The sequence below is a fragment of the Caretta caretta genome, chromosome 10, assembly GCF_965140235.1.
Source record: "Caretta caretta isolate rCarCar2 chromosome 10, rCarCar1.hap1, whole genome shotgun sequence".
Taxonomy (NCBI): Eukaryota; Metazoa; Chordata; order Testudines; family Cheloniidae; genus Caretta; species Caretta caretta.
Window position 1 is genome coordinate 23,745,362 of NC_134215.1, and position 25,555 is coordinate 23,770,916.

Sequence of the window (25,555 nt, forward strand, 5' to 3'; positions counted from 1 at the left end):
CCTGAAGGGACTGAACCCAGGACCTCTGCCTCTGAAAGTACAAGCCTTTACTGTCGGAGATAAAAGACTGGCTCTTAGCTCACAGCCAATAGCAGACTCTAGCCACTACAGGGCAGAGCCACACTGACAATGTGGGATATATAATTAAAAGGGATTAGAAGATAAGGGATTTAAAAAATTATAGGTAAAAGGCCTGAACTAAAATAATCAAATTGCCAACTGTCTTCTTTGTGGGCATTTCAGTACAGAGATTGAGCGGGACCCTCACCCCCCACCTCCAAACTTTCACAATGTATTACAGCAGAAAAACATGGGTGGGGCAACAGAGCATTTCCTGCATTTCCAAATGGAGGACTTCACTCTCTTGGACTGTTACTAAACCAGGGCCTTTCATAATTTATAAGCACTGAAGTGTAAATACGTCATTAATTCTGATAGGATCTTACCAGCGGATCATTTTCTCTTGTACCCGTACAAGGTCAGACAGGTCACTGATGTCCTTCATAGTTTCTGCCTTAAAGGGATCAATACCAAATTTCTCAACTGAAATCTTCAGCAGCTCATATTCCTTTGTTTGCTCTAAGGACTCCCACAGCCTGACTGTATCACTAAGGGAGGCCCTGTAAAGTGTCAAAACACAAGTTTATTGAGTCCCTGCCCTTGCATGAAAAGGTCTGTCCCACTATAATGCTCATGACACAATTACCAACAAGAAATAACTAACCTAAATGATGTCACACTCTTTAGGCCAACCAGGTGTTTCAGCCCTTGTAGGTTAATGCCACTGTTCCTCAAATCCAAGGAAAACTCCTTTGGGGATCTTTTTAAAATAAAATGCAGCACATAGACATCAGGGGGTGTAAGAAGAGTGCCCAGAAAAGAAAGTTCAGCCTTGAGCCTTAAAGCCACATGCTGCAAAAGATAGCTGTCCTGTGTTTCATAAACACAGTGGAGCAGCTCAAGTAGTTTTTCTGGATAGAGATCACTTATCTGTATTTTTTTAATATATTTTAAGAGTGTCTTCTGCTTCTTGGTTATGATTTTCATTACATGCTCATCTGAAAGAGAACAGAGGTATGGATCATGCTGGAGATACAATAACCCAGGCAAGAATCGAGGCACCAAGTCTAACCAATTATGAGGCTTTTTCTTCCTGGCTGGTAGTGAGAGGTACTTTGTGAGGCTTTTATCCTTGATCTCTTCTGTGAGCACCAGATGAAGTGCACTCAAAAAATTTTGGATAACAAAATCTGAGAACACACTCCCAAATTCTTCCTCCCTGTTTCCCGAATGTTTTGGGAATGTAAATGGCAGTACTAAGCCATATTTCAGAGCAAACTCCTTAACTTCTTTAGAGGGAAAAAGACTGCTCTTCAGGGCATTTTGATTCTTTTCTCCAAGATACCAGGCTAACTGAGCTAGCCTGGTAATGTGCTGTTGATTTCCTATGGCTGTCACATCTGTTTGTGTAGGTATCAGCTTTTGCTGAAGGTATTTTACAAAGAGGCTGGTAAGTGTTGAAGGCAGGTCTTTGTCTCCCATTTCAAACATCATTTCGCAGAGAAAACAAATGAATCTACACATGACAGGGCTGTAGCAGTGACTGAACAGATATTGACAATCTGTGATTAATTTCACTGCATCATCACTGTATGGTAGCCCTTCAAAATATCTGGCTATATATGATTCTACCTGTTGTGGAGAGAACCCTATCATTTCGATAATCTTGTCCACTTTGGATAAATACTGATTAAATTTGTCTTTGGGTCTTGCTGTTAGCAATAAAGTACAGCCACTGAGTATCTTCTTCTGGAAGAGCCCTGCAAATAGCTCTCTGATGCTGTACAGCTCCTTGTACGACTGGCAGTCTGAGTAATGTGTAAAGCCATCATGATCCTGCAACTCTTCGAAACCATCGAAGATGAGGAGGACTTTATCGGGATTTTGCAGTATGTACTCAAAGACTTCGTTGCTTCCCTCTCGAGGTTTGACAAAGAGCTCAAGAAGCAGGTCCTTCAAGCTGTATTGCTTTTCAGGCAGGCTCAGCCGTCTACACTCAAACCAAAAGACAAATTCAAACTGAGAAAACTTTCCATTGGACCAGTCTTGGCAGATCTTTTGAACAAGAATGCTTTTACCCATTCCTGCCTTTCCCAACACCACAACGACTTTCGTCTCTAGTTCTTTCCCTCCCAGGACTTGAAATATTTGGCTTCTTTCTATAGCTGCTTTTTCCTTCTCTTCTAAATTGTATATTACCAGCTCCTTCTCCATCACCTTGATGATATTTTTCCCACTCTTTGTTTCAGTTTGACCTTGCATGAGAGCCCCATCAATGTAAAGGTGATCAAGGGTTACTTCACGGTCCATGGCCATGAACTTGCACACATCTTGGAAATAATCCTTAAGTGATGTGCAGAAAGCATCCACTGGCTCTAGAAAAACAAAAGCACAAGTGAGCTGAAGAATCAAGTATTTGAAAGGAAATATGGACTCAACATAACTTTTAGATGTTTTAAATATGTAAATTATAATGCTCTTTAAATGCACCAACATTCTGGCCCCTGGCAGTTTTCAGAAAACATTTAGTTCCTAAAATATAGCAATGATTGAATTCCACTCAGAAAGTTTTGAACAGCTCCACAACGGTTGTACAAAACATTTTCCCCACAACAGACAACTTATTCTAGAGCAAAAACTGATCTTTTGGTTTTCCACAGAATTTGCAAAGCAATTTAAGGTTAAAGGGGACTGAAACTCACTTGGTCTTTTGAGAATTTGTTCAGAAGGAACAACAGGAATCTGTGATCTCTCATTGGACATTTCTTCTTCATCTGCAGGAAAACAAGTAATCAATTTGAGAAACAGACTCTTAAACATTCACTGATTGAACTTTTCCAATTTCAGCAATGTGACTAGTTAAATGGGGTAGAACCTTGCTACATAACAATTGATGTCCTAACTTAAGGTGGAAATATTTGTCTATTTCAGTGATAAAAATGCACACAAATCATGTTAACTTATGACAGACAAAAGTCAAGAAAACCCTGCAGATAAAGCAGACGCTTCAGTCAGTATTCATCATTTCGCAAGGTTAATTATTGTAGCTATTACAATGTTACAGAAGAACATGACTGTTCTGATACCCTACATGGAGCAATGCCATGGAGAAAAATTACAGCTCTATTCATGAGACCCACTGTCCCTTTCAAATATTAGCATTTTGGCTTGATTCATGTTCACATTTAAGACTTATTTATGTAATCAAAAGGAATAGCTTCAGCGTAATCACACAATTTTAGTTAGAGCTGAGTAGCTAGGTATGTAGGGTGAGCATTATATACAGGTAACATCCCTGGGAAAACTCAGTTGGGGGAGTCACTCTGCATTATGTCATACATACAAAGTATTATAATTGTAAAGTCAGCATATAGGGGTTTTTAAATAGGGTAGTATCTACCTGTATGATCAGTCACAGCTGCAGTCTCTGGCATATAAGCAAATGGGCCCATGGAGGGGTTTTTGTCAGGAGACCCCAAAATGCTTTGGACAGCCAAGTCCACTTGAGCTGAAATAATGCATTTGACAAGTTATTTATACAGTTAATGAAACTGTTATCAGTATTATCTCTTAATGACAGCAAAGAGTTAGCAGACAAAATACTAAGGAGGACTCTGTCCACAGCATAATTTTAGTTAAGTCAAAAAATCTGAGAAACTCTTTCAACATGATTAAACAAACTATCCATTCAGGGAGTCAAATGCTGCCTCTAAAGGCACACTGTAGCCTCCATTAAAACAGATGGAAATTCCAGGAGTACATCCAAGGATTGCAATACTTTCTTACAATGTTTTCTGAGTTGTGATGTCACATTGAACACAGCTGAGTGGGACAGAAATTCCTCTCAGATGAGTCACTGCCTAGAAATAGCTTACATTTGGGAAAAGACAATCCCTAATAAAGACATGTAAAGGTTACATTTTAAAAGGATTTAAGAATATTCAGTAATTTCCTGTTCGATGGGACAGCTCAAGAGACCTTTTCCCATGGATCCCTTTTCAGCAGAGGCATTATACAATATGGTAAGAAACATCTTCTCTGGAATACACATTAACCATGGGCTTTGGTAAAGGCTCAGAAGGCCTTTTCATCTCAGTGTCAGAAGTTCTGCCCAGAGGTCATAAATAGACATCTAGGACAAACTCAGACCCAACGGGAGGTGGTGTCTTCCTACGGGAGCTAACGGAGTTGAACCCCTAATATCAGTCTGAGTTTGCCACAGTTACCAGCTCATCTGCCAGACTCTTTTCTTTGACATCACCCTTAGGGCTTGTCAACACAAACATGTAATTTGTGGCATGCTGGGATATGACTCTAACCCGCAGAAGCCTGATGTGCACTAACTATCTGCATGGGCCCTGCTGACGCGCACAAACAGTTCATTAATGTGAGTCGTGTGAGAGTAAGTCCTACCTTTGCTTCTGAGGAGTAACCTCAATCTAATTACCTTAACAAAGAGACAGGGAAGGGGTTATTTGATCATAGTCTATAAGTACCTTCATGGAGAGCAGACATTTCTTAACAGAGGGCTCTTCAATTTGGCAGACAAAGGTATAACAAGATCCAATGGCTGACAATTGGAGCTAGACAAATTCAGACTGGAAATAAGGCACAAATTAACAATGAAGGTAATTAACCATTGGAACCACTTCCCCGTCACTGGCCATTTTAAAATCAAAACTGGATGGTTTTTTTAAAAGATCTGCCCCAGTTCAAACAGGAATTAATTTAGGGAAGTCCTCTGGCCTGTGTTATACAGGATGTCAGACTAAATGACAACAATGGTCACTTCTAGCCTTATCATCTATGAGTCTTTGGAAAACTATACGAGGCTGCAGATCTTCTATTGGGAGCCAGGAACTCTAGCTGCATCATCTGGACAGTGGGGTAAACTAGCAGCTGCTCCTTTGGACTTTACAGAGTAGAAACCCCACCAGCACCTCCTGGAGTAGCCTATTAATGGGCTTTGCTTTCCAGGAGACAAGGAAGTATGGCAGCCGCACAAGGAAACACCTTCACTGCCTCCAGACAACTTCACTTAGCTCAATTTTCTTCAGGGGAATGGAGTTCACTGTTGAAGGGAGATGTGGTGGCTGACTAGGAAAGGGTAAAGCAGAAGATTGTAATCTTCTAATATAGTGCCCATCTTTAAAAAAGGGAAGAAGGAGGATCCTGGGAACTACAGGCCAGTCAGCCTCACCTCAGTCCCTGGAAAAATCATGGAGCAGGTCCTCAAGGAATCAATTCTGAAGCACTTAGAGGAGAGGAAAGTGATCAGGAACAGTCAGCATGGATTCACCAAGGGCAAGTCATGCCTGACTAATCTAATTGCCTTATATGACGAGATAACTGGCTCTGTGGATGAAGGGAAAGCAGTGGACGTGTTGTTCCTTGACTTTAGCAAAGCTTTTGACACGGTCTCCCACAGTATTCTTGCCAGCAAGTTAAAGAAGTATGGGCTGGATTAATGGACTAGAAGGTGGATAGAAAGCTGGCTAGATTGTCGGGCTCAACGGGTAGTGATCAATGGCTCCATGTCTAGTTGGCAGCTGGTATCAAGTGGAGTGCCCCAAGTGTCGGTCCTGGGGCCGGTTTTGTTCAATATCTTCATAAATGATCTGGAGGATGGTGTAGATTGCACCCACAGCAAGTTTGCAGATGACACTAAACTGGGAAGAGAGGTAAATACGCTGGAGGGTAGGGATAGGATACAGAGGGACCTAGACAAATTGGAAGATTGGGCCAAAAGAAATCTGATGAAGTTCAACAAGGACAAGTGCAGAGTCCTGCACTTAGGACAGAAGAATCCAATGCACCGCTACAGACTAGGGACCGAATGGCTCAGCAGCAGTTCTGCAGAAAAGGACCTAGGGGTTACAGTGGACGAGAAGCTGGATATGAGTCAACAGTGTGCCCTTGTTGCCAAGAAGGCCAATGGCATTTTGGGATGTATAAGTAGGGGCATTGCCAGCAGATCGAGGGATGTGATCGTTCCCCTCTATTCGACATTGCTGAGGCCTCATCTGGAGTACTGTGTCCAGTTTTGGGCCCCACACTACAAGAAGGATGTGGAAAAATTGGAAAGAGTCCAGTGGAGGGTAACAAAAATGATTAGGGGACTGGAACACATGAGTTATGAGGAGAGGCTGAGGGAACTGGGGATGTTTAGTCTACGGAAGAGAAGAAGGAGGGGGGATTTGATAGCTGCTTTCAACTAACTGAAGGGGGGTTCCAAAGATGATGGATCTAGACTGTTTTCAGTGGTAGCAGATGACAGAACAAGGAGTAATGGTCTCAAGTTGCAGTGTGGGAGATTTAGGTTGGGATATTAGGAAAAACTTTTTCACTAGGAGGGTGGTGAAACACTGGAATGCGTTACCTTGGGAGGTGTTGGAATCTCCTTCCTTAGAAGCTTTTAAGGTCAGGCTTGACAAAGCCCTGGCTGGGATGATTTAATTGGGCATCGGTCCTGCTTTGAGCAGGGGGTTGGACTAGATGACCTCCTGAGGTCCCTTCCAACCCTGATATTCTATGATTCTATGAAGATTAGGTGGTAAGTAGGTACTGAATGCAGGAATGGATTAAACACAATTATGGGAAAGGTTGGAAGGAGGCAGTAAGTGAATGGGAGGGGTTAGAGGACTGATCAGGAGTTAATAAATAAAAATGAGAGAATGGAAAATCAAAGGGAGTCTATAGCCAGGCAGATAGAGAAGGATTAAGTGGTAATAAGGCAAATAAGGCAAAAGTTAATAGCAAAATGGAAAATTGAGGGAAAGCAAATAAATAGTTGTCATGCTGCCTCCTTCTCTGCTCCTGGGTCTGCCTGTTTTCCAGTTGGACTGTAAGCTCAAGGCAAGGACTCATTTTAGGATGGAAAATGCCCGATGTATTTTGATGTGCTGTGTAAATTAACAAAAATGAGTGAGTGCAATTGGTGAGCCTGCAAAAATTTGTGTGTAACCTTTACAATTTCTCCTACAGAAACCTGAGGGTATTTAGGGATCCATCCACTGGGTCACCTTCAAAAATTTCACCTTTCTCTTTGGTGCTTTTAGCTGTATAAATAGCCACTAGGGGGCAACCACACCTACTGTAACTAAGCAGCAATAGCAGCAGTCAACAATGGAGATACCCTGTAGGCATCAAAGCCTGGAAGTAAACACACAACCCAAAACTTACAGCAGAGCTCCCTGCACTAGTAACTAACTATGAGGGCAGACTGCTACTGCAGCTGGGAACTGTCTGTAGCCTGAACAAGACTTTCTTTTGTTTATTATGAACCGATTTCTGTATGTGTTTGACTTTTACAATCAGACTTTGGAAAAGACTTTGGAGAAAACTTTTTAGTAAACGTTTAGGTTGGCTTTTCTGTGTTGTTTCTGTTGGACCATGTTAACTGCCAGTTAAAAGCCCAGTAAAGCAGTTAGTATATAAAGCACCAACACAGTTCCTTATCTTGATGGTAATGGGATAAGCGTTAAAGCATGATTCTATAACTATTTTGGAAAGGTTAAAGTGCCAGACTCTGGGGGGTAATGCAAAGGATATGGCCACTTCTGGACACACATGACTCTGTCGCTCTAATGCTGCACTAAACAGACAATTCTGCCTAGTGCCCTGGACTAGACTGAGCTGTTAGGGAAAGGACTGTCAGCAACATTAACAAGCTGATCGCCATATTTGGGGTCGGGAAGGAATTTTCCTCCAGGGCAGATTGGAAGAGGCCCTGGAGGTTTTTTGCCTCTCTGTAGCATGGGGCACGGGTCACTTGCTGGAGGATTCTCTGCTCCTTGAAGTCTTTAAGCCACGATTTGAGGACTTCAATAGCTCAGACATAGGTGAGGTTTTTTGCAGGAGTGGGTGGGTGAGATTCTGTGGCCTGCGTTGTGCAGGAGGTCAGACTAGATGATCATAATGGTCCCTTCTGACCTTAGTATCTATGAATCTATGAACTGCAGGTAATTTGTTATAAGAAAAACATGAGCAAAATGTGCATCCGATGAAGTGAGCTGTAGCTCACGAAAGCTTATGCTCAAATAAATTGGTTAGTCTCTAAGGTGCCACAAGTACTCCTTTTCTTTTTGCGAATACAGACTAACACAGCTGTTACTCTGAAACTGTCTATGTTGTTACCCTTTCAGAGATACTGGACAGAAGAAAAGCCATCCTGCACTTACCAGCCAGGGTTGTGGGGTAAACTGGTGATATCTGTAATGTTTCAGTGGGGGAGGAGGACACTAGAAATAAAACAAGCACGTTAATAGCTTTCTCTGTACATCTACAAACAAATGTGATGAAGATCTGTGGTACTTTATTGATAGAAATTATTTTACTTTCTGTCTCTGAAAAATTGAAACACTACTGAATAACTCACCTGGATATATTATAATATTGGATTCACCATTCCCTACAGGCAAATTAATTATCTGCTGAGGATGAACTGCAAAGCCGGATATCACCTGGATCCCTTTAGCACCAACAAGCAGACAGTCTGGGTTGGAATTTCCAGAAGACACTGGAATTAAGAGTAATAGAGTTACTCAATTTTTAAGCACCTCGATTCCTAGCCGTGGGCTGCAGCCCTTCCTGCTCTCAATGGTGTTCTTTATGTACATTCTCAGCTGGAGCATTCAGAATGGCAAAAACCTATTGAAAATTCATAGGGTACTGTAAAGATTAAAGAGTTCATTGCCGAAGGCATCCCATAGAGAGACATACTATTTACAGTGTATATAAAATATTAAGGCTGATGCCGCTCTTGGTGTGGCTTGTGACAGTGAAGGTTAATTTGCATAAGGCGACTGTATGTAAATGAACGCATTACGGAGTCTGAGGTGCTATGTTGCCCTCAAAGCGATTAGGAGACTCAAGTATTATCACAGCCTTTCCATGCGATTACGTTCACACTGCACCGGCAGCAAGGAAGCATTACTCCTCTGGACAGAATCAGCCCAAGACTGTGTTCTGATAATGCACTGCTTGGAACTTGATCACCTGTTACAGCTCTGCAGCAGGCAGAGCTTCTGTAGAGCTGCTGCTGTGTTGACTAATATCAGTTACCTAAAGTCAGTTTCTCAGTTGCCTCCAGACTCAAAGCTGTAACTCCAAACACTCCCTGGCTCATTATATTTTGACAAATACAGCAGTTGTATAAATCACAGCAAAACTAACTGAGTCTACAAAGCCTTTCCCAGGGACGCTGCCAGAAAAACCAAAGTCAAAATGAATTATAAAAACATGTTGAAGCACTGCTCTTACAGTGACCTTTAATTTTACTAACCACCATGGAATGAATTAACCAACCAGTTTCTGAATGCTGCATTCAAAGGGATTTTCACATTCACTTTCCCTTTGACTGAGCAGAGGAAGAATAGTTTCTAATTGAGGAGGAGGGTGAGGAGAAATCCCTGCCTCTCCATCTTGTGGCACACACTATTAGCAAGAAATGAAGGGGAGCCAGTTTTACTGCCCCAAGCTGAGAGGAAACAGCAGCCCCTTGCAACTGTATGGGGTAATGAGAAGCCCCACCACCATGTCCTGATGTGAAGGAGATGGATGCATGCTACAGTGAAGGGTTTGGGTAAAGAGTTTCACATTTTCTCTCTATTGTGTAGGGGTAGAAAGCTGCAGTTATACCGTACATACCGGGCATCACAACATTTTTTCCAGTTGGATGTATACTGGTAACAGAAAACTGCATGTGCAGGTGAGACAAAGAGGTGGAGTTAGCTGGAGAGCTGTTCAGAGGCACCGCTACAAAAGTTCCATTCACTGTAGACCCAGGGGACTCCACTTTAAAAAGCAAACAGGGTTAAAGTATGTTAGTTTCTTACAAAAGTCAGACAGACCACAGAAGATCTCACAGCATAAGACATAAGTCACCTGATAGTCATCAAATCAGCAAAGTGTTTAGAACTGACCAAAAATTGGTATCCAAACTCTGAAGTGACCTGACGTGTTTAGCAGAACTTCATGATGCAGCCAGCTAACATGGCTGTAGGACTACAGTTTGTATGTCGAAGATTCTGCAGTATCTTCACTAGTTTAAAAGAACACATTCAGCGTTCCTGGCCCGTCCTCCTCCTCCTAAATAGCTTCAGGCACATAAATATTCAGACTCAGTGTAAATTATTACCAAGTATGAGGTAATGAGCTAATATGATAGCTTGTTGTGCTCAGTTTCCCGGACATTGTCCACTGCCTTATACACTGCAGTACGAGACCGAGGAAGCAGCATAAAGTAAGGCCCCTCATCTTGGCTCTCTGCCTAGGTCTTACTGGGGAAGTAAGGATGGCCAGGCTTCCTTAGAAAAATTTCACATAAACAATGACAAACTTTTTCTAGACAAATGAAACCACCTGTTATGCCTGCCTGATTATACAAACTTGATAACTTATAAGGGTTTGAAAAGGTGCTCTGTCTGGCATCCAGTATTTGGATCAGGACCTTTCTGTACATGGTACATAGTAAACAGTTTGATAGTCTGTATTGCTATGTGGACCACTGACTCATTAAAGCAATCAGAGAAATAGTTTTAAATGCAAGAAATATTTGTCCTTGTTTATTTTGAAATAACCTGCTCGTGATACAGATACAATACTGTACATTTTGGTTTTGCTGATCCCAACACTTCCAATATGTTTGGGCAAGTCTCTAGTTCATGGTGAGGGTACCAATACAGTAGGATTTCCTTGGAGTAATCTCAGCTGTAAATAATAAATATATAAATAATAAGTAATAACAACAGGTGTTCCTATTTTATTTAGAACTTGGGTAAATATAACCCCCTTGTTCTTTGCTGGCATATTTATTGAATTTTCAAAGGACTGGTATGTTTGGCTTTACAGAGTTACACAGTTGTTCTCACTTTATCAAATGCAAAATGAAGTTACGAGGCATTTTCAAAGTGCCCACCTCTTTTCTGGCAACTAGTTCTTACATCCACAACAGCTCTGCTGCCTTCTGTACATACTCCTTCCTTCACCCTCTTTGCTGCATCTGTGAAGATGGAGACAGTGACACTATCTGAGCAACCTCCATAAATGCCACAAAACTATGTCCTACTTTGCAAAATTTAAGTCTTAGCTCTACAACTGTGCCTTAGATTGCACATTCCTTCACAGACTGTGAGCTCTCTGGACCCAGGGCCATCTTTTCATTCCGTGCATCTACAGCGTTTAGCACCCCAATCCTCAACGGAGATTGTGAGCATTACTGAAATACAAATACATCCTCATAAATGCATGATATAAAAAAGAAATTGTGTGGGCGGTTAAAGTCAATACTGTGGGTTAATCCGCACCAATCTTGGAGCTTCAGTACAAATAAGGAATGTGCTACCTGAATAAACCACAAATAGCAGGTAGGAATTCACCAAGGACTTTATTTAGTTTTTCAAGTCTATCAAGTGTATTTTCCACATTAGGGGTGGCACAATTCCCTTGCTTTGTTCACAAAACTCCAATTGACACTGTGATGGGCTACCTTATGTGTGGTTGGCCCTCCTGAGACCCTTTCCCAGTCTGAGTGCACCCTTTTCAAGTGACAGGCCCAGGCCTCCTGCAGTGGGGATCCTGCAATCCTACCACTCTCTGACTGGGCTTCTGTGATATTTAGCAGGCCCTGGAGGCTTGGCACCTGCAAGAGTTTCCATTTGGGAGTCTGTGGGCATTGACAGTTTGCAGTGACACAGAAGCAAAACAATGTCTGATTCTTCAAAACAACGTACAATTTATTTGCAAAAAGGCTCACAGCACTCAGAGCAATGAATTTTAAACCAAGTGACTTATCTACACCTGGCCATCCATACAAGCTTCTAGATAGACAGGTCTTAGCCTTTGTGTCTCCCATTCTCTTGGGGACCAAGTTATAGCCTGCTTACTGCAGATCCTGCCTTGGATCAGTCTGTGTTAGCCTAAAGCAACCAGTAACTCTCCCCACCTCTCCACAGCTACAGGGCAATCTTTTAAGTGATCTGTGTCTTCTGACCTCCAGGTTCTCTGCCTTGGCAGAAGAGCTGAGTAACCAGGATCGAGTGAGGAGTTGCCTCTTTGCAGGTAGTAACTTGGCTATTTTTGTGTTTGTTAGGATGTTCCTTATCTGGGCTATTGTTTTGGCCCTTTTTGCTTGGTTCCTCCCCTTCTCATAGGCCTTCTATTGCTAATTGCTTATGGAGTTCTCCTTTCACTCAAACAGTGGAGGCCTGTGCTTTTGGAACAGCAGGATCCAAGTTTTGCCCTGCCATGAGGCATTTCCAAGGTGTGCAGTATTATGACCACTGATATATCTAGGTGGTCATAGGTTTGTTACAATAACAATTAGATGTGGGTGTATGGATTAAGGGCAGAATAACCCAACCTGTGCTATTCTTTAGCATTAAGCCAGAGAAACCCGCTGTCATGATACGTCACCATATTAGTGCATCCAACCTTTCTCAAGCATGCAGGAGCTACAGTCCTTCTGTTTAATACCTCGATAGTGGTATGGACATCAGAACAACAGACAAGGTACACTCAAAATCCTTCAGCCAATAACTCACCCGTTCTCCTGCATTTGAGCTTGGAAGCATCAGAGTAACTCTCTGCAGTGCTCACGAATGCTAAAAGTAAGAAAGTTTATAATCCTTGATGTAGGTTGAATCTAGTTTGATATTTTAAGGTTTCTGTTAGTGGAGTCTAATTTATGCATGTTAAATAAGATGGGGAGTTAGCAGAGGCATAACCAGAGTTCTGTGCACTGTATAGCCAACCAGATCTGATTTCTGGGGCATAGTCTCCTAAAAGCTGCACCATTTCATTGTGGCAGACTAGAAATTCTGGTCCCTTAGAATATGTGCTAACTACTTATGCTTAACAATCTGTTCCACCTTGCATTTAGCGGTGATGCTCCGAGTACCTTTCCCAGACCTGAAGAGGAGCTCTGTGTGGCTTGAACGCTTGTCTCTCTCACCAACAAAAGTTGATCCAATAAAAGATATTACCTCACTTGCCTTGTCTCTAGAAATTCTGAGGCAGCTTCAATTACCTCAGAAGTAGAGGTTTTCAGCATATTAAATATGAAAGTGAGTAGGATTATTTTACTCTGACCCTATATTTTTGAATAGGCGGCAGATTTTTGTAACGATAACCCTGAGTGTTTGGTTGATTGGTTTGTTTTTTGTTTTTTTTTAATAAAAAAGGAATAATACTTACTAAGCCAGAATTAATCGAAAACAAAATTAAAACATTGCCACATTGGTGTAAAGCAAGGCTAGGGGTTATAACAGCTAAAAACATGCTCACCGTGCCATGTTACATGCCAACAAATCATTGAAAATATAAGGAGCATTTTTTTAATTGATTCGAATGCACATCAGAGGAAGAGTGGACAAGTCACCACTGGTTTAACTGGGCACGGCTCCACTGAATTCAGAAGAGTTACGGCTACTTATGCTAATGAAGAATTTGGCATGAGAGGAGCAACAATGTTCCTTTAAAAACAAATGTCCCTGCCATGCAGGTAGTTTATGATTGCATGGGAGGAGCTTTAAAAGACTCCAGCCCCCTAGGTGAATTGCTTCTGGCGATGCCACAAATGCTGTTTCACTTACGTCGTTTCTGACATTTCTGCTTCTTCATCTCTGTAAAACCCTCTGTGGTTTCATTGGACATTTCATCCAAAATGAGTTTTCCTGTTAAACAAAAACAACTTACTGTCAAATCTGAATCAATTGGATCCCAAAGGGTACTGTTAAAAACGAATTTCAAGCACCAAATGCATAGTGTCTTGAAATCAGGATAAGTTCTGTAAATAAAAGATGGGGAGTGTATGTGTATAGTAAAGTGTACATCCAAATCAGCAAAGGATGCAACATCCGCAGAAATCAGATTTGGCCACCTTGGTGAACTTCTACAGTGCAGAAGATCATCTCACACTCAGGAATCTAGTTGTTAAATTTAAGTGGTTCCGAACGGTCTAGTGACTAGCAGAGGGGACTAGAAATCACAACTATTGGGTTCTCCCTTCATCTGAATCACAGACTTGCCATGTGACCATAGGCCGGTCATTTAATCTGTGCCTCAGTTTTATATCCCAAAGGATTAGTTCTATTTTAAAACACATCACGGAGTCATACAGATCTTTTCAGTGAAATCATTTGTGTTATCAGAACTGACAGGTTACCAGGTTCATTCTTTAATTTAAACTACAAATACTTCAGTCCAACCATTGGGCCCAATCTTGTTTCCACTGACGGCAACAGGAAGTTTGCCATTAACTAATAAGAGCAAAATCCAAGCCAAAAATGCACCAAAGCAGGATAAAAATAAGTCATGCAACTTTTTAAAGGTGTTAATAGGAAGCAAGTAAATATTGTCCCAATCATTCGGCTGCTGCTCCACACTGCCATGGATGGATAACCAGGATTCTACTCTTGGCTCTGCCACTGATTTAGACTCATAGACTTAATGGCCAGAAGGGGCTATCATAATCATCTAGTCTGAGCTCATCATACCTCCCCCCTCCATAAACATATCAAGCTCAATCTTGAAGCCAGATAGGCTTTTTGCCCCCACTGTTCCACTTGGAAGACTGTTCTATAACTTCACTCCTCTGATGGTTAGAAACCTTTGTCTAATTTCAAGCCTAAACTTATTGATGGCCTCTTTATATCAATTTGTTCTGTGTCAGCATTGGCACTTGACTTAAATAACTCTCCCTCCCTGGTATTCATTTCTCTGATGTATTTATAGAGAGCAGTCATATCTAAACTTTACCCCATGTGTTAAAACCTTACCAAAAATGTCTTCCATCTGTCTCTCCTGCTGATCTTTGAGCACATATTCTGCTAATCCAGCTAACAAGAAGGGGGAAAAAAGAGCACAATGGTATGTTAAATGACACAATTAAGAACAAATTATTGTAGATTATTCTCATGTACAAAAGTCCAAGGTCTGAAAGGAGAGTAAGAAATGTCCATTAGTTTTATTTATTAAATAAATTTAGTGTTCAGGAAGTGCAGGGCACTAGAAATAGGAAGTTAACATAGCAAGTGTTGATCAGGAAAGTATAATTAATGGAGATTTTTTTCTCTGTGCCAACCAAAACATATCCAGCAGTCAAGGGTGACCATTTTGCTCATGAGATGTACAAATTGATTAAAATAACACTAGCTGGTATATTGTGTGTGTGAGGGGTGAGGGTGGGGTGGGGTGGAGGGGGGAGTACAGACACCTCTTTTATTTCATAGAAGGACTGTTATTTAGTGTTGTTTAAAGCAACTTTCACTCCTGTGATTGGGAAGAAGTCACCTAAGAGCCAAGCAAAAGGATTTCACATGTACTTGTTAATAAAACTCAGACTGGAAAGACCCATTACTACTTTAGAAAAGCAGTAAGTTAGGGTTCCCAGCCATACACTCTGTGGGTCTGGTACCTACCACTCTTATTCATACCAGCAAGCTTCACTCATATGAGTGACTACTCACTTCAGTGGTTTAGGGCCTGTGGGATCATTCTGCTCTTAGCAAGTCAATGGAAAACTCTTATTGCTTTCATTGAGAGCAGGAAATGGCCCTACTTACTTATATTTGTCAAGACAGTTAATAATCATACATATATTCACATTACAATATATGTATCTAGCATCATTAATTCTAAAAGCGTGGGACACAGAATTGCTACTTTGATGTGGCACATCTTATGAAAGTGACTGTTAAACTAATTTATACTTTTTATATTTAAGAAATATAGCAATTTTGGGTGACCTAGGTGTTTTGAATATTTTTAGGGGAGTTATCAGGGTGGGCTTTATTGAAAAACTTTAGCTCTTAATCATGTAATTGTTAAAATACTAACTATATTAGACAAAATGAGACTAAAGTTAGGCATTACTAATTTACTGTGATCAAATTATAACTTGTAAGGAACCAGTATACAGAGGAAGGAAAAAGTAACAATATTCATAGCTGATGTGCCACTTCCCCCCTATGATAATCAGGGTCCAGACACCCCAAACACAGAATAGGAAGTTTAAACCCCTCAAAAGAGAGGTTAAACCAACAGATTACATGCTGTATTATTGTACTCTCTCTCTCTCTCTATATTTATATATATATTGAGTAAAATCTTTTGTGAAAGCTTGTAATGTTCTGAATTTGATGGTCAAGATATGTATACAGACTGTGGTTATGAATCTGCTCAACCTCACCTCACAGCAGGGTGGTGAAGCAGCCAAGCAGGGAGGGTCACCTTCAAAACCAGTTATTTAAAATGAAACCAGCTTCAAGTACTCACCCCATTTTCCAGCCCAAGAAAAGACTATGGTGTACCATTAAAGTTAGGGTGACAAAATAGCAAGTGTGAAAAATTAGGACAGGGGGTGGGGGTAAGGGGCGCCTATATAAGAAAAAGCCCCAAAAAGTCCCTATAAAATTGGGACATCTGGTCACCCTAATTAAAGTTAATGGAAAGACAATGAGACTTTCCAGCTATCAAGTTAAGAGGGAATTGCTTCCTTTCAGAATGACCATTACTCACCATGACGGGGGGGGAGGGATAGCTCAGTGGTTTGAGCATTGGCCTGCTAAACCCAGGGTTGTGAGTGCAATCCTTGAGGGGGCCATTTAGGGATCTGGGGCAAAAATTGGGGGATTGGCCCCCCTTTTAACAGGGGTTGGACTAGATGACCTCCTGAGGTCCCTTCCAACTCTGATATTCTGGGATCCTATGGAAGGGGGGGGGGAAAGGAGGCTTGAAAGTGACTTTTTCACCTGGAATCTCAGGGGGAGCCTCTAAGCAGGAAGCTGTCTGCGAAACACTGGACCCCTGCTTAGCTAGGGGGGTCGCTAGGAAACTGTTCAAAGTTGGGGTGGCTTATCAGCATAGGCAAGTGAGGCACAGCCAATCAAGTATTCCCACAAGCTACAGAATACATTTTGTATAGTCTTTTTTATTTATTTGATAAATATATACAAATTTAAGGATAAATTGTGATTTGATTTAAATATCACAACTCCCTCTATCCGGTAGTGAAGCCAGAGAGTTTGCAGAACATAGTGCTGTGTGAGGCTCAAACCCTGGTATAGCTAATTGTGCCTCATTAAGCTGACTTGTTGCCGTGGCAATATACCATTCTCAGGTGTCACTTTATAAGGGTGTTGCTGTGGAAACTACTGCTTGGTGAAGCCACAGCAAGATTCTAGCTGTTAAATCCCGGCTGCAGGGGTTTTGCAGGGGACAAAGATGGGACCTGCACCCTGTACCTCCCCAGTCCTCTCCCACATGGGGCAGGCCCTATGCATGTGCACAAGGAGCCAACAGGGACAGCCCCAGCTCCATCTGCTTTTCCTTCACTGTAAATAAGATAAGCTGGTTTAATGGCAATAGGTAACTTATATTAGAAAAGAGATTTTATCTAGTATGGAAGTGTAAAGCCTGAGGTTGCATCTTTGTGTTTATTTTCTGTGACCTGTATGCGTTCACTCTCCCTTACTAGTTCATCTTTGAGTCTATGGTTTTTCTATTAAATAAACTGCCTGTTTATTTCTACCCCAAGCAGATCTCTGTTGCTCAACCCGTGTGGAGCTTGGGTGCCAGAATGAGCTGATCACTGGGGGGCTGGTTTCACGCATTCGGGGGTGATGAACTAGAGGGGAATGATCCATGTGTCTGGTAGGAAAGAACACCGAAAGGATGGATTTGGGGTGACTTTGGACCGGAAGGACTGTGGTGCTACCCTGCAAGGAGTAGCTAGGCTGATGGAAGCCAAGGTAAGATTTTGTGCTTATGGCCAGGCTACTGGTGTCAAGGGTCGGAAACAAAGTGGCACAGCATAAATGCATTCAGGGTTATACAGGGAAGAACCCCATACTGGTCTAGTTATCTCCAAAACATCACACACACCCCAAAAAATCTCATACCTATTCTAGAATAAGCTTCCCCTGTATTTGAAAAGAGAGATTCTTCCACACTTCCATTGCTTTCCATTGTATAAAAGACATCCAAATTGCTGAACTGATCATGGTTGATGGTATCAATTTCAGGGTCTAGAATAAAAAAAGAATAAAAAAAAGTTATAATTAGGTCAGTGAATGCCATGGCCAGAGTAAAGAAACCGAGGAGACAGGACAAGTCAAAAAGGCAGAATTATTCATTCTCTCCCAAGCATTCATCCTGTGGTGGTTTTGTGATAGATGTTGGTTCACTAGGAACTGACTCAAGGCCAACTCATTGCACAGGAATGGAAATCACATTGGGCTAACAAATCTAAGTAAACTGCTTAAAATTCTGGACCTGATTTTTCTGGTCACACTGGTGACAATCAGGAGTAAAGTAACTGATCAAGTTACAGCTTCACTGCTGTAACTAAGAGGACAACCAGATCTTTGCTCCTTAACTCATCCTGCTTTCCGAGTTTGCTACATAAGCACGGCCCCATCTGCACAGACGAATTCCTGCAGGTGTCAATCGTAGTTGCCAGTTCAGAGGGCAAACGTGGGCCCCGATCTCAGACCAGCAATAATTAAGCATGAGATGACTCCAGATTCTGAAGTCTGATTCTCGACTGCTTTATACCATTCTGATTTGGTAACTGTCATAAATATAAAGGGAAGGGTAACCACCTTTCTGTATACAGTGCTATGAAATCCCTCCTGGCCAGAGGCAAAACCCTTTCACCTGTAAAGGGTTGAGAAGCTAAGATAACCTTGCTGGCACCTGACTCAAAATGACCAATGAGGGAACAAGATACTTTCAAAGCTAGAGGTGGGGAACAAAGGGTTTGTCTATCTGTGTGATGCTTTTGCCGGGAACAGATCAGGAATACAGCCTTACAACTCCTATAAAGTTAGTAAGTAATCTAGCTAGAAATGCATTAGATTTCCTTTTGTTTAATGACTGGTAAAATAAGCTGTGCTGAATGGAATGTCTATTCCTGTTTTTGTGTCTTTTTGTAACTTAAGACTTTGCCTAGAGGGATTCTCTGTGTTTTGAATCTGATTACCCTGTAAGGTATTTACCATCCTGATTTTACAGAGGTGATTCTTTTACCTTTTCTTTAATTAAAATTCTTCTTTTAAGAACCTGATTGATTTTTCATTGTTCTTAAGATCCAAGGGTTTGGGTCTGTGTTCACCTGTACCAGTTGGTGAGGATTATTATCAAGCCTTCCCCAGGAAAGGGGGTGTAGGGCTTGGAGGGATATTTTGGGGGAAGACATCTCCAAGTGGTCTCTTTCCCTGTTCTTTTTTAACACGTTTGGTGGTGGCAGCGTATGGTTCAAGGACAAGGCAAAGTTTGTACCTTGGGGAAGTTTTTAACCAAAGCTGGTAAGAATAAGCTTAGGGGGTCTTTCATGCAGGTCCCCACATCTGTACCCTAGAGTTCAGAGTGGGGAAGGAACCTTGACAGTAACATTCTACACTCACTTGGCGCAGACATAAAGTGACTACAAAGGTAAAGGCAAGGGAGAATCATGCTCCCCTCTGTTAAGAGCTGGGACTTTCTGTCCATTTTAAAAAAGCTATTTAGCTACTGTCTTAGTACAAGGTACTGAATCAATTGATAGTAAATAGTGTTTAAAAGAACACCCGCCAGGCCATGAAGGCCTTTGTCCGGTATCAACATTCAGTATACCTTGAGTCTGATGGAAATACTAAGACACCAAATTAACAGAGCTACATATGATCCCCTCCCGCCTGCCCCCAGAGAAACCCAGAGGAGGAGTACAGTGAGGGCAGGAAACTGCATGAGGTCAACAATTATGTAGCCCACTAGCCTACTACTGCAGATTTACCACTGCAATCACAATGACATCCTCAGGTAGGACTGGGTTTGAGGGTCAGGGAATGGACAGGAATCAGCCTCCAACCCAGCTGGTCCTGGGAATTGGGAAGGAAACCCCCAGATGCATAGAGAGACGGCCTCCTCCCAACCTTGTTTAAGAAATGATGCTGCAACTGGCCAAATTCCCCGCAGCTGCTAGTACACTGGTCATCTACCTCAAGATTTAAGGTCAAATCCTGGATCTTTGATCACCAGAGGAAATTAATTTGCTGTTTTTGTTTGTGGAGGTCTGTCCTCACTCAGTCTGGCTCAGCTAAAGTCTCTGTTTAGTAAAGGCACCAGCCTGAAATTGCAGAGGGGTTGCCAGTTGCTAGCCTGACCAGGACAGCAGAGGGAAGCTTTTACATAGCATTTAGTTATGCTGTATGAGATGCATGCCAAAGATATTAGCCTCTCATTAGGAGCAACATGTAAAGAAGTGTGTTATAAACTACAAGCTGAACAAACAGAGTTGTAACTCAGGTTCACAAATTTAACACAGGATGGTATCTGGAACAACTACTGTATCTGAATGTGGATTAGAGCCATCACATCAGAATTCCATATCTACATTTAGATTAGCTCCACCATCACAACAAAGTGCGCTTGTTAAGTAATGGCATCTTCTACTTTCATCCAATGTCCTGGCTAACCAGCAGGACAATTCACTGCATTACTAACCTGTTGAAAGTTCACTTTCTTCATCTTCATCAGATAACCTTGTGTCCAAGAGGCTGTATAGATGCAGTGGATCAATATTGCTGTGCAGCAAATCAAGAAAGCTATTTTCAGTCAAAACTGCCGAATCCATTGTTTGTCTTTTACTAGCTGAAATTCAAAGCACAAAATGATGAACAGAATAAAGTAAAGGATGTTTATCAATAGTGTATAACTTTTATAATTTGTCATGGCATCTACCATCAAATCTACTCTAAAGCAGGCAGTGCTGAAATCTCAAACAGAATGCTGATTATTCAAACACAAGGATGTTGTAGCGGTTTGTTTATATTTCACTTTCAAAAGCCAAATCCTAAAGGCATTGAACAGCTGCTACTTCTTCTGACTTCAAGCATGGAGATATTAAGATGGAAGGTACTATAGAACTGCTACCCTACTCCAGCCATGTGGGTGTTGTGGGACCACAGGTTAACTCCTCAAGAGCATACGATAAGTGTAACACATAAAGATAGATTTTGCACAGGGTTCTAAAACACCATTCCTTTTTCTTTAAAAGAAAAAGAAATGTAGAGACCTGTGCAACAACAATAAACCACGCACACATTTCCCTGCCTCAGATTACCACCACTCTGAAGCATTCTTTGGGCTGGGGTCTGGGTCCTCTGGGGGTGTTGTCTGGGATGCTTCTGCTTTAGCTCATGACTTGACTTCTGAAACATGGAGCATCTCCTCCTCCTTCTCTAAGTCAGCTTCTTTTCTCTGACCCTGGATGGTCTTCTAGCTAAATCCCTGCTACAAAACTATGCCCGACTGTTTCCCCTTCTCCTTCTATCCAAAGCTTCTTGAGTTGCAACGTGAGGCCCTGGAGTTCATACATCCTGTCTCCACGACTGCCACCTAGTTCCTTTGTGCTGCTGCTGCTGCTAATTTTCCCACTCTCCAAACCCAAGAAGCTAGAAATGGCTTCTCCCAGCTCCAGCCAACCTCCTATTGACTGGTCAGAGGACAATGGTTAAGGTTAACTATTCTCCATGGCAGCTAGTCAGACAGAGACCAGCTTACAGGCTTGTCAGCAATAATGGATACACAGAGGAATTCCATGACACAGCAGTTTTCCTAAGAACAACTTCCCAAATACCAACAAGAATTCATAAGCTGTACAGACATAGTCCCCAAATTGTCATAGTAGGATGTCCACCACCACTGTGTCCACACCATTGTGAAACAGGTGTATAAGTTTTATTAGCAGTGCTCGCACACCTTTGATTTAAATGACTGCATGGTGGGACAGACCACACTGCAGCTGAGAAGGGAGGAGTTTGGATGAGAGGAAAGAACAGAGGTCATGAGTAAGAAGGGAACAGATCAGGGAATACACAGAAAAGACCTAGAGGTTCAGTGAAGAGGAACAAAGTTGTGGAAGGATGTTCACTTAAGATGACAGGGTCACATTTCAGAGAACCTGTGTTTCTCCAATGCAGCAGGAGGGGGCTGAGACAATGATGAGAGATCTGGTGTTTGAGTATTGGGGAGGTTGGAGGGAGGAGTAGGGACTTCTCTAAGCACAGGATCTGCCCGGGTGGCTGGTTTTCAAGTAGGAGGTTTGAAGTGTGGGGAGGTAGGGGCGGAGAGAAGTTCTGTGCAACCTCCTGTCTCAGTAAAACCTATGCACAGGCCAATCACAAAAGTGTTAAGTATAAACATTTCTTTGCAAAACTGCTCTAAAATGTAGGATTTGCTGTTCAGCAACTTTAAATCTGAACATTAAGTGCTAGTTTCATCACTACATTTTTTCTTTGAAAAAGAATCAACTGGAAACCTTAATTGTCATAAAAAAAAGCAATCCTAATTTACTTCACAGGCTAGCGTAAAATAGAGCAATTGGGTAGTATCCCTTTAAATCATTTGGGACCCCACTAGTGAGCCTGCCTGCCTTGTATTGCAGACGTCAACAAAACCTAACAGAGCTGCAGTGTATATATAGCTAGGCTTTGTGTGTTTGTACATACATAGTTAGCAAATGTGGTCATCTGGGACCCAACTGTGTCTGCAAAGTTCTTGGATTCTTAATGTTGTGTAGAGATCAAACACAGATGGTGATGAATGTGGCTCTTTAGACCCTGTACAAACCTTTGAAACTAGTGCCTGACCTAACAAAGTGAAAGCAGAGCAGTTAACTCAGCTTTCATTGGAAACAAGAATAAAGTTAAGAAAATAAAATGTAGATTATAGTTCGTTGTGACGGTAAAACAAAAAAAACGAAAAAAAAAAAAAAAGAGAGAGAGACAGAAAAGAAGAAGCTGCATGCTATACAATTTTCTTTACTGAATTCATCTAGTGCTAAACACAATCTCCTGGAACCTCGTGAGGGGATATGGTTTTATAAACACAAACACGAGGCACTATTTCTTGAGTTTCACATGTAGAACAGGTTGAATCAAAGAAAGGTGAAACATTCTCCTCTCCATTAGAGAGAGTGGATTGCACCCAAGAAAAAGGATATAAAGAGTGCATGTTTGGTCCCCAGGATCACATGGCCAGACTGTGATTCTACACAGAGACACACATCAAGGGGCCAGGAAACCTTTTTGAGAAGGAGGTTGCCTCATGGAAGAGACCAGGACTCTAGCCTGGCAAAAGGCAGCTTCCCCTTACTTCAGATCCATGTGGATTCACAGAGTGTGAAGAACATGGGAGATAGCTGCATTTTGTTTTATAACTATTGCGTACCTCTGTTTGAGTGTTATGCTGTTTGCTAGACGATTCAAAGGATTAATTCTTGCACAAGATTACTGCAGGTCTGCAGGAAGGCATATAGTGGCTTTATATAACCCAGTCACTGGAACTTATCTGACAATACAGGTGTCAATGCTTTTGAACTATTCCCTTTGACCAATCTGCCTCAAACACCCTGACTGGGGTAGGAGGGACCTGAACACCTGAAACAAAGAACTCTAGATAAAAATCCAGAGTCTGGGGAAGAGACTGGGTTGTTAGGAAACTGCTCAAGGAGAGCTGACTGACACATGGAGACAGACTCTGCAGAATGGGTCTTAAAGAGCTGGGCCTCCCGAGGCTCTGAGGGAAATGCTAAGCTGTAGGTAAGCCATTTGCATGTAGGCCTTTTGTTGTTCCAACTCTATTCTCTGAATTCTATAAATAAATAATAAATACCCCGTTTTGAAGAAGCGGCTCTGGGTCACTGCATTTATCTACTGGTGACAGCTTCTGAAAGGAAGTTTCTTAACCGGTGTCAAACCCAGCTGGGGCTGCTGAGGAATCACGGTTGATGAACAAGGATGTTTATAGCTCAGGGACCTGGGTCTGTGAGGGGGAGAATGGAGGGCTTCCTCACTGGGAAGAGTGAAGACACTTGAGAGAGACCAGAAGAGGGGTCACAGGTGCAGTTAACACTGTAACCATGACGCAGAGCAATTAATGTGAGGCCGCGTGCCTTTACAACTCTGGGGCCGTCTGCGTCTCTACCTCTGCTTGCTGACAGTGCAGTCCTAATGGGACAGCATTGCAAAGAATGCTACAGCTGGCACCTGTCTGTCCTATGTGGTTTCCCAACATGGAGAGGAGGACTCTCCAGCAAAGATAATGCAGCCTCTCTTAACTTTCCTTGGATATAACTGCTGGTATGGAGGGGCAGTGTGTTGGGTGTAGGGGAAACAAATGGTTATTCAGTTTAGACCCACACCTGCTTGTGTTTACACATCACCTCTGAATTTAGCTCCAAGTTGAAGGTAGTATAACACACTGAGGGTCCAGAAAAAGAAAGGCAGCAAGGCACTCAGGAGGGGTAGGTTACACCTTGTCAGGTAGCTGAAAATGTGAGGTAATGTAGCACATGTTGGGGGGCCGGAATAAGGTGTTACTGCTGGTTTATGTCTTATTGTGACCCAAGGACCTGTTGGTGCCAACTGGCAGAGGGCATGGGGTGCATAATGGTTACAGGGTGCAGGCCTTGCTGGAGTCCTCGGCATAACTAACAGTGTGAACCACAGTAGGCTTGGCCTTAGTAAAATAATACAGCAGGTATTGGCTAACCAAGTAAGCACATTCCTGACAGCAGAGGATGGTACAAAAACATCAAGAGTTCTCAAGTAACTGCGTAAACCAATTCTTAGGAGATGACACAGGAGCACATTGACCCCTGGTAAAATAAGCTGGTTTGACAGAATAATGAATAGGGATGTTTTGTTCAAGACATCAGGAGCAGGATACAAGGGGAGGCAACAAATAGATGTCAGGAACACATAATGTGGTACGTAAGTTGTTTATCTCAGTTGCTTGTCTCAGTCTATAAATGGTGGGTACCTCGCCTTAACCCTCTGTGTGGCTGAGGGACAGCAAAGATTCCCGCTGCTGACTGAACTGCTCCTTGCCCTGGGGCAATTGTGTTAACGTAATTGTGCAAGCTGTGCAAGTCATTAGGACTGTGTCTTGAGGGCATTAAACCTGGCCAAGTGACTTTATCACTGAACTATACCTGTGGTCTTTCCTTAGGAGTAACATCGAGTTTGCTGAATTAGCAGTCTGCTCTCTCTGCTTGTGCAACTAACATCGGAGCTCCAAGAATGGAATCACTGAGCAGCTGCAATAGCTTAGCAGCCTTGACAGAGCTGCTGCAGCGACAAGATTCCTCAGCACTTAACAACACAGGGATCCCTTCAGTCTGGTATTTACATTCTAATTCACCAAAGAGTGTCATGGAAGGTTTTTTCTGAAAGCCTGTGTCACACTGGGCATCACAATCTTTGCAAATGTATGAGCGGATAACATATAAGAAGATGTGTGTGTATCTATCTATTGGAAAAATATGTTCTGAAGGCCTTGTAGTTAAAAGGTAGGTCATTCAGAGGTAGCGAGCATGCCTTGAGACAAACTTTTCCAGACAGACGATGGGAGACACTTATCTCCCTAGCTGACCACTATGTAGTCTACTAGCGCACTGAGTCAAATGTTAATGAAGAGCTTGCAAGGACTTCAGAAGGAAATTAATAGGAAG

General features: G+C 42.1%; 1 protein-coding gene across 3 annotated transcripts in view; it reads right to left on the reverse strand.

Moving 5' to 3' along the window:
• The window catches only part of CIITA (class II major histocompatibility complex transactivator), a 70,058-nt gene that overhangs the window by 14,253 nt on the left and 30,250 nt on the right, over positions 1-25,555 (reverse strand). For all 3 annotated transcript variants that reach the window (XM_075132778.1, XM_075132777.1, XM_048867441.2), the window contains exons 2-14: positions 20,545-20,691; positions 17,961-18,086; positions 14,838-14,897; positions 13,653-13,733; positions 12,603-12,662; positions 10,979-11,062; positions 9,709-9,855; positions 8,438-8,578; positions 8,241-8,300; positions 3,461-3,568; positions 2,763-2,834; positions 725-2,435; positions 447-620 (exon numbers count right to left, since the gene is read on the reverse strand). In XM_075132778.1, coding sequence (XP_074988879.1) covers positions 447-620; positions 725-2,435; positions 2,763-2,834; positions 3,461-3,568; positions 8,241-8,300; positions 8,438-8,578; positions 9,709-9,855; positions 10,979-11,062; positions 12,603-12,662; positions 13,653-13,733; positions 14,838-14,897; positions 17,961-18,086; positions 20,545-20,691 — 2,971 coding nt within the window. The remainder of the gene's footprint in view (positions 1-446; positions 621-724; positions 2,436-2,762; positions 2,835-3,460; positions 3,569-8,240; positions 8,301-8,437; positions 8,579-9,708; positions 9,856-10,978; positions 11,063-12,602; positions 12,663-13,652; positions 13,734-14,837; positions 14,898-17,960; positions 18,087-20,544; positions 20,692-25,555) is intronic.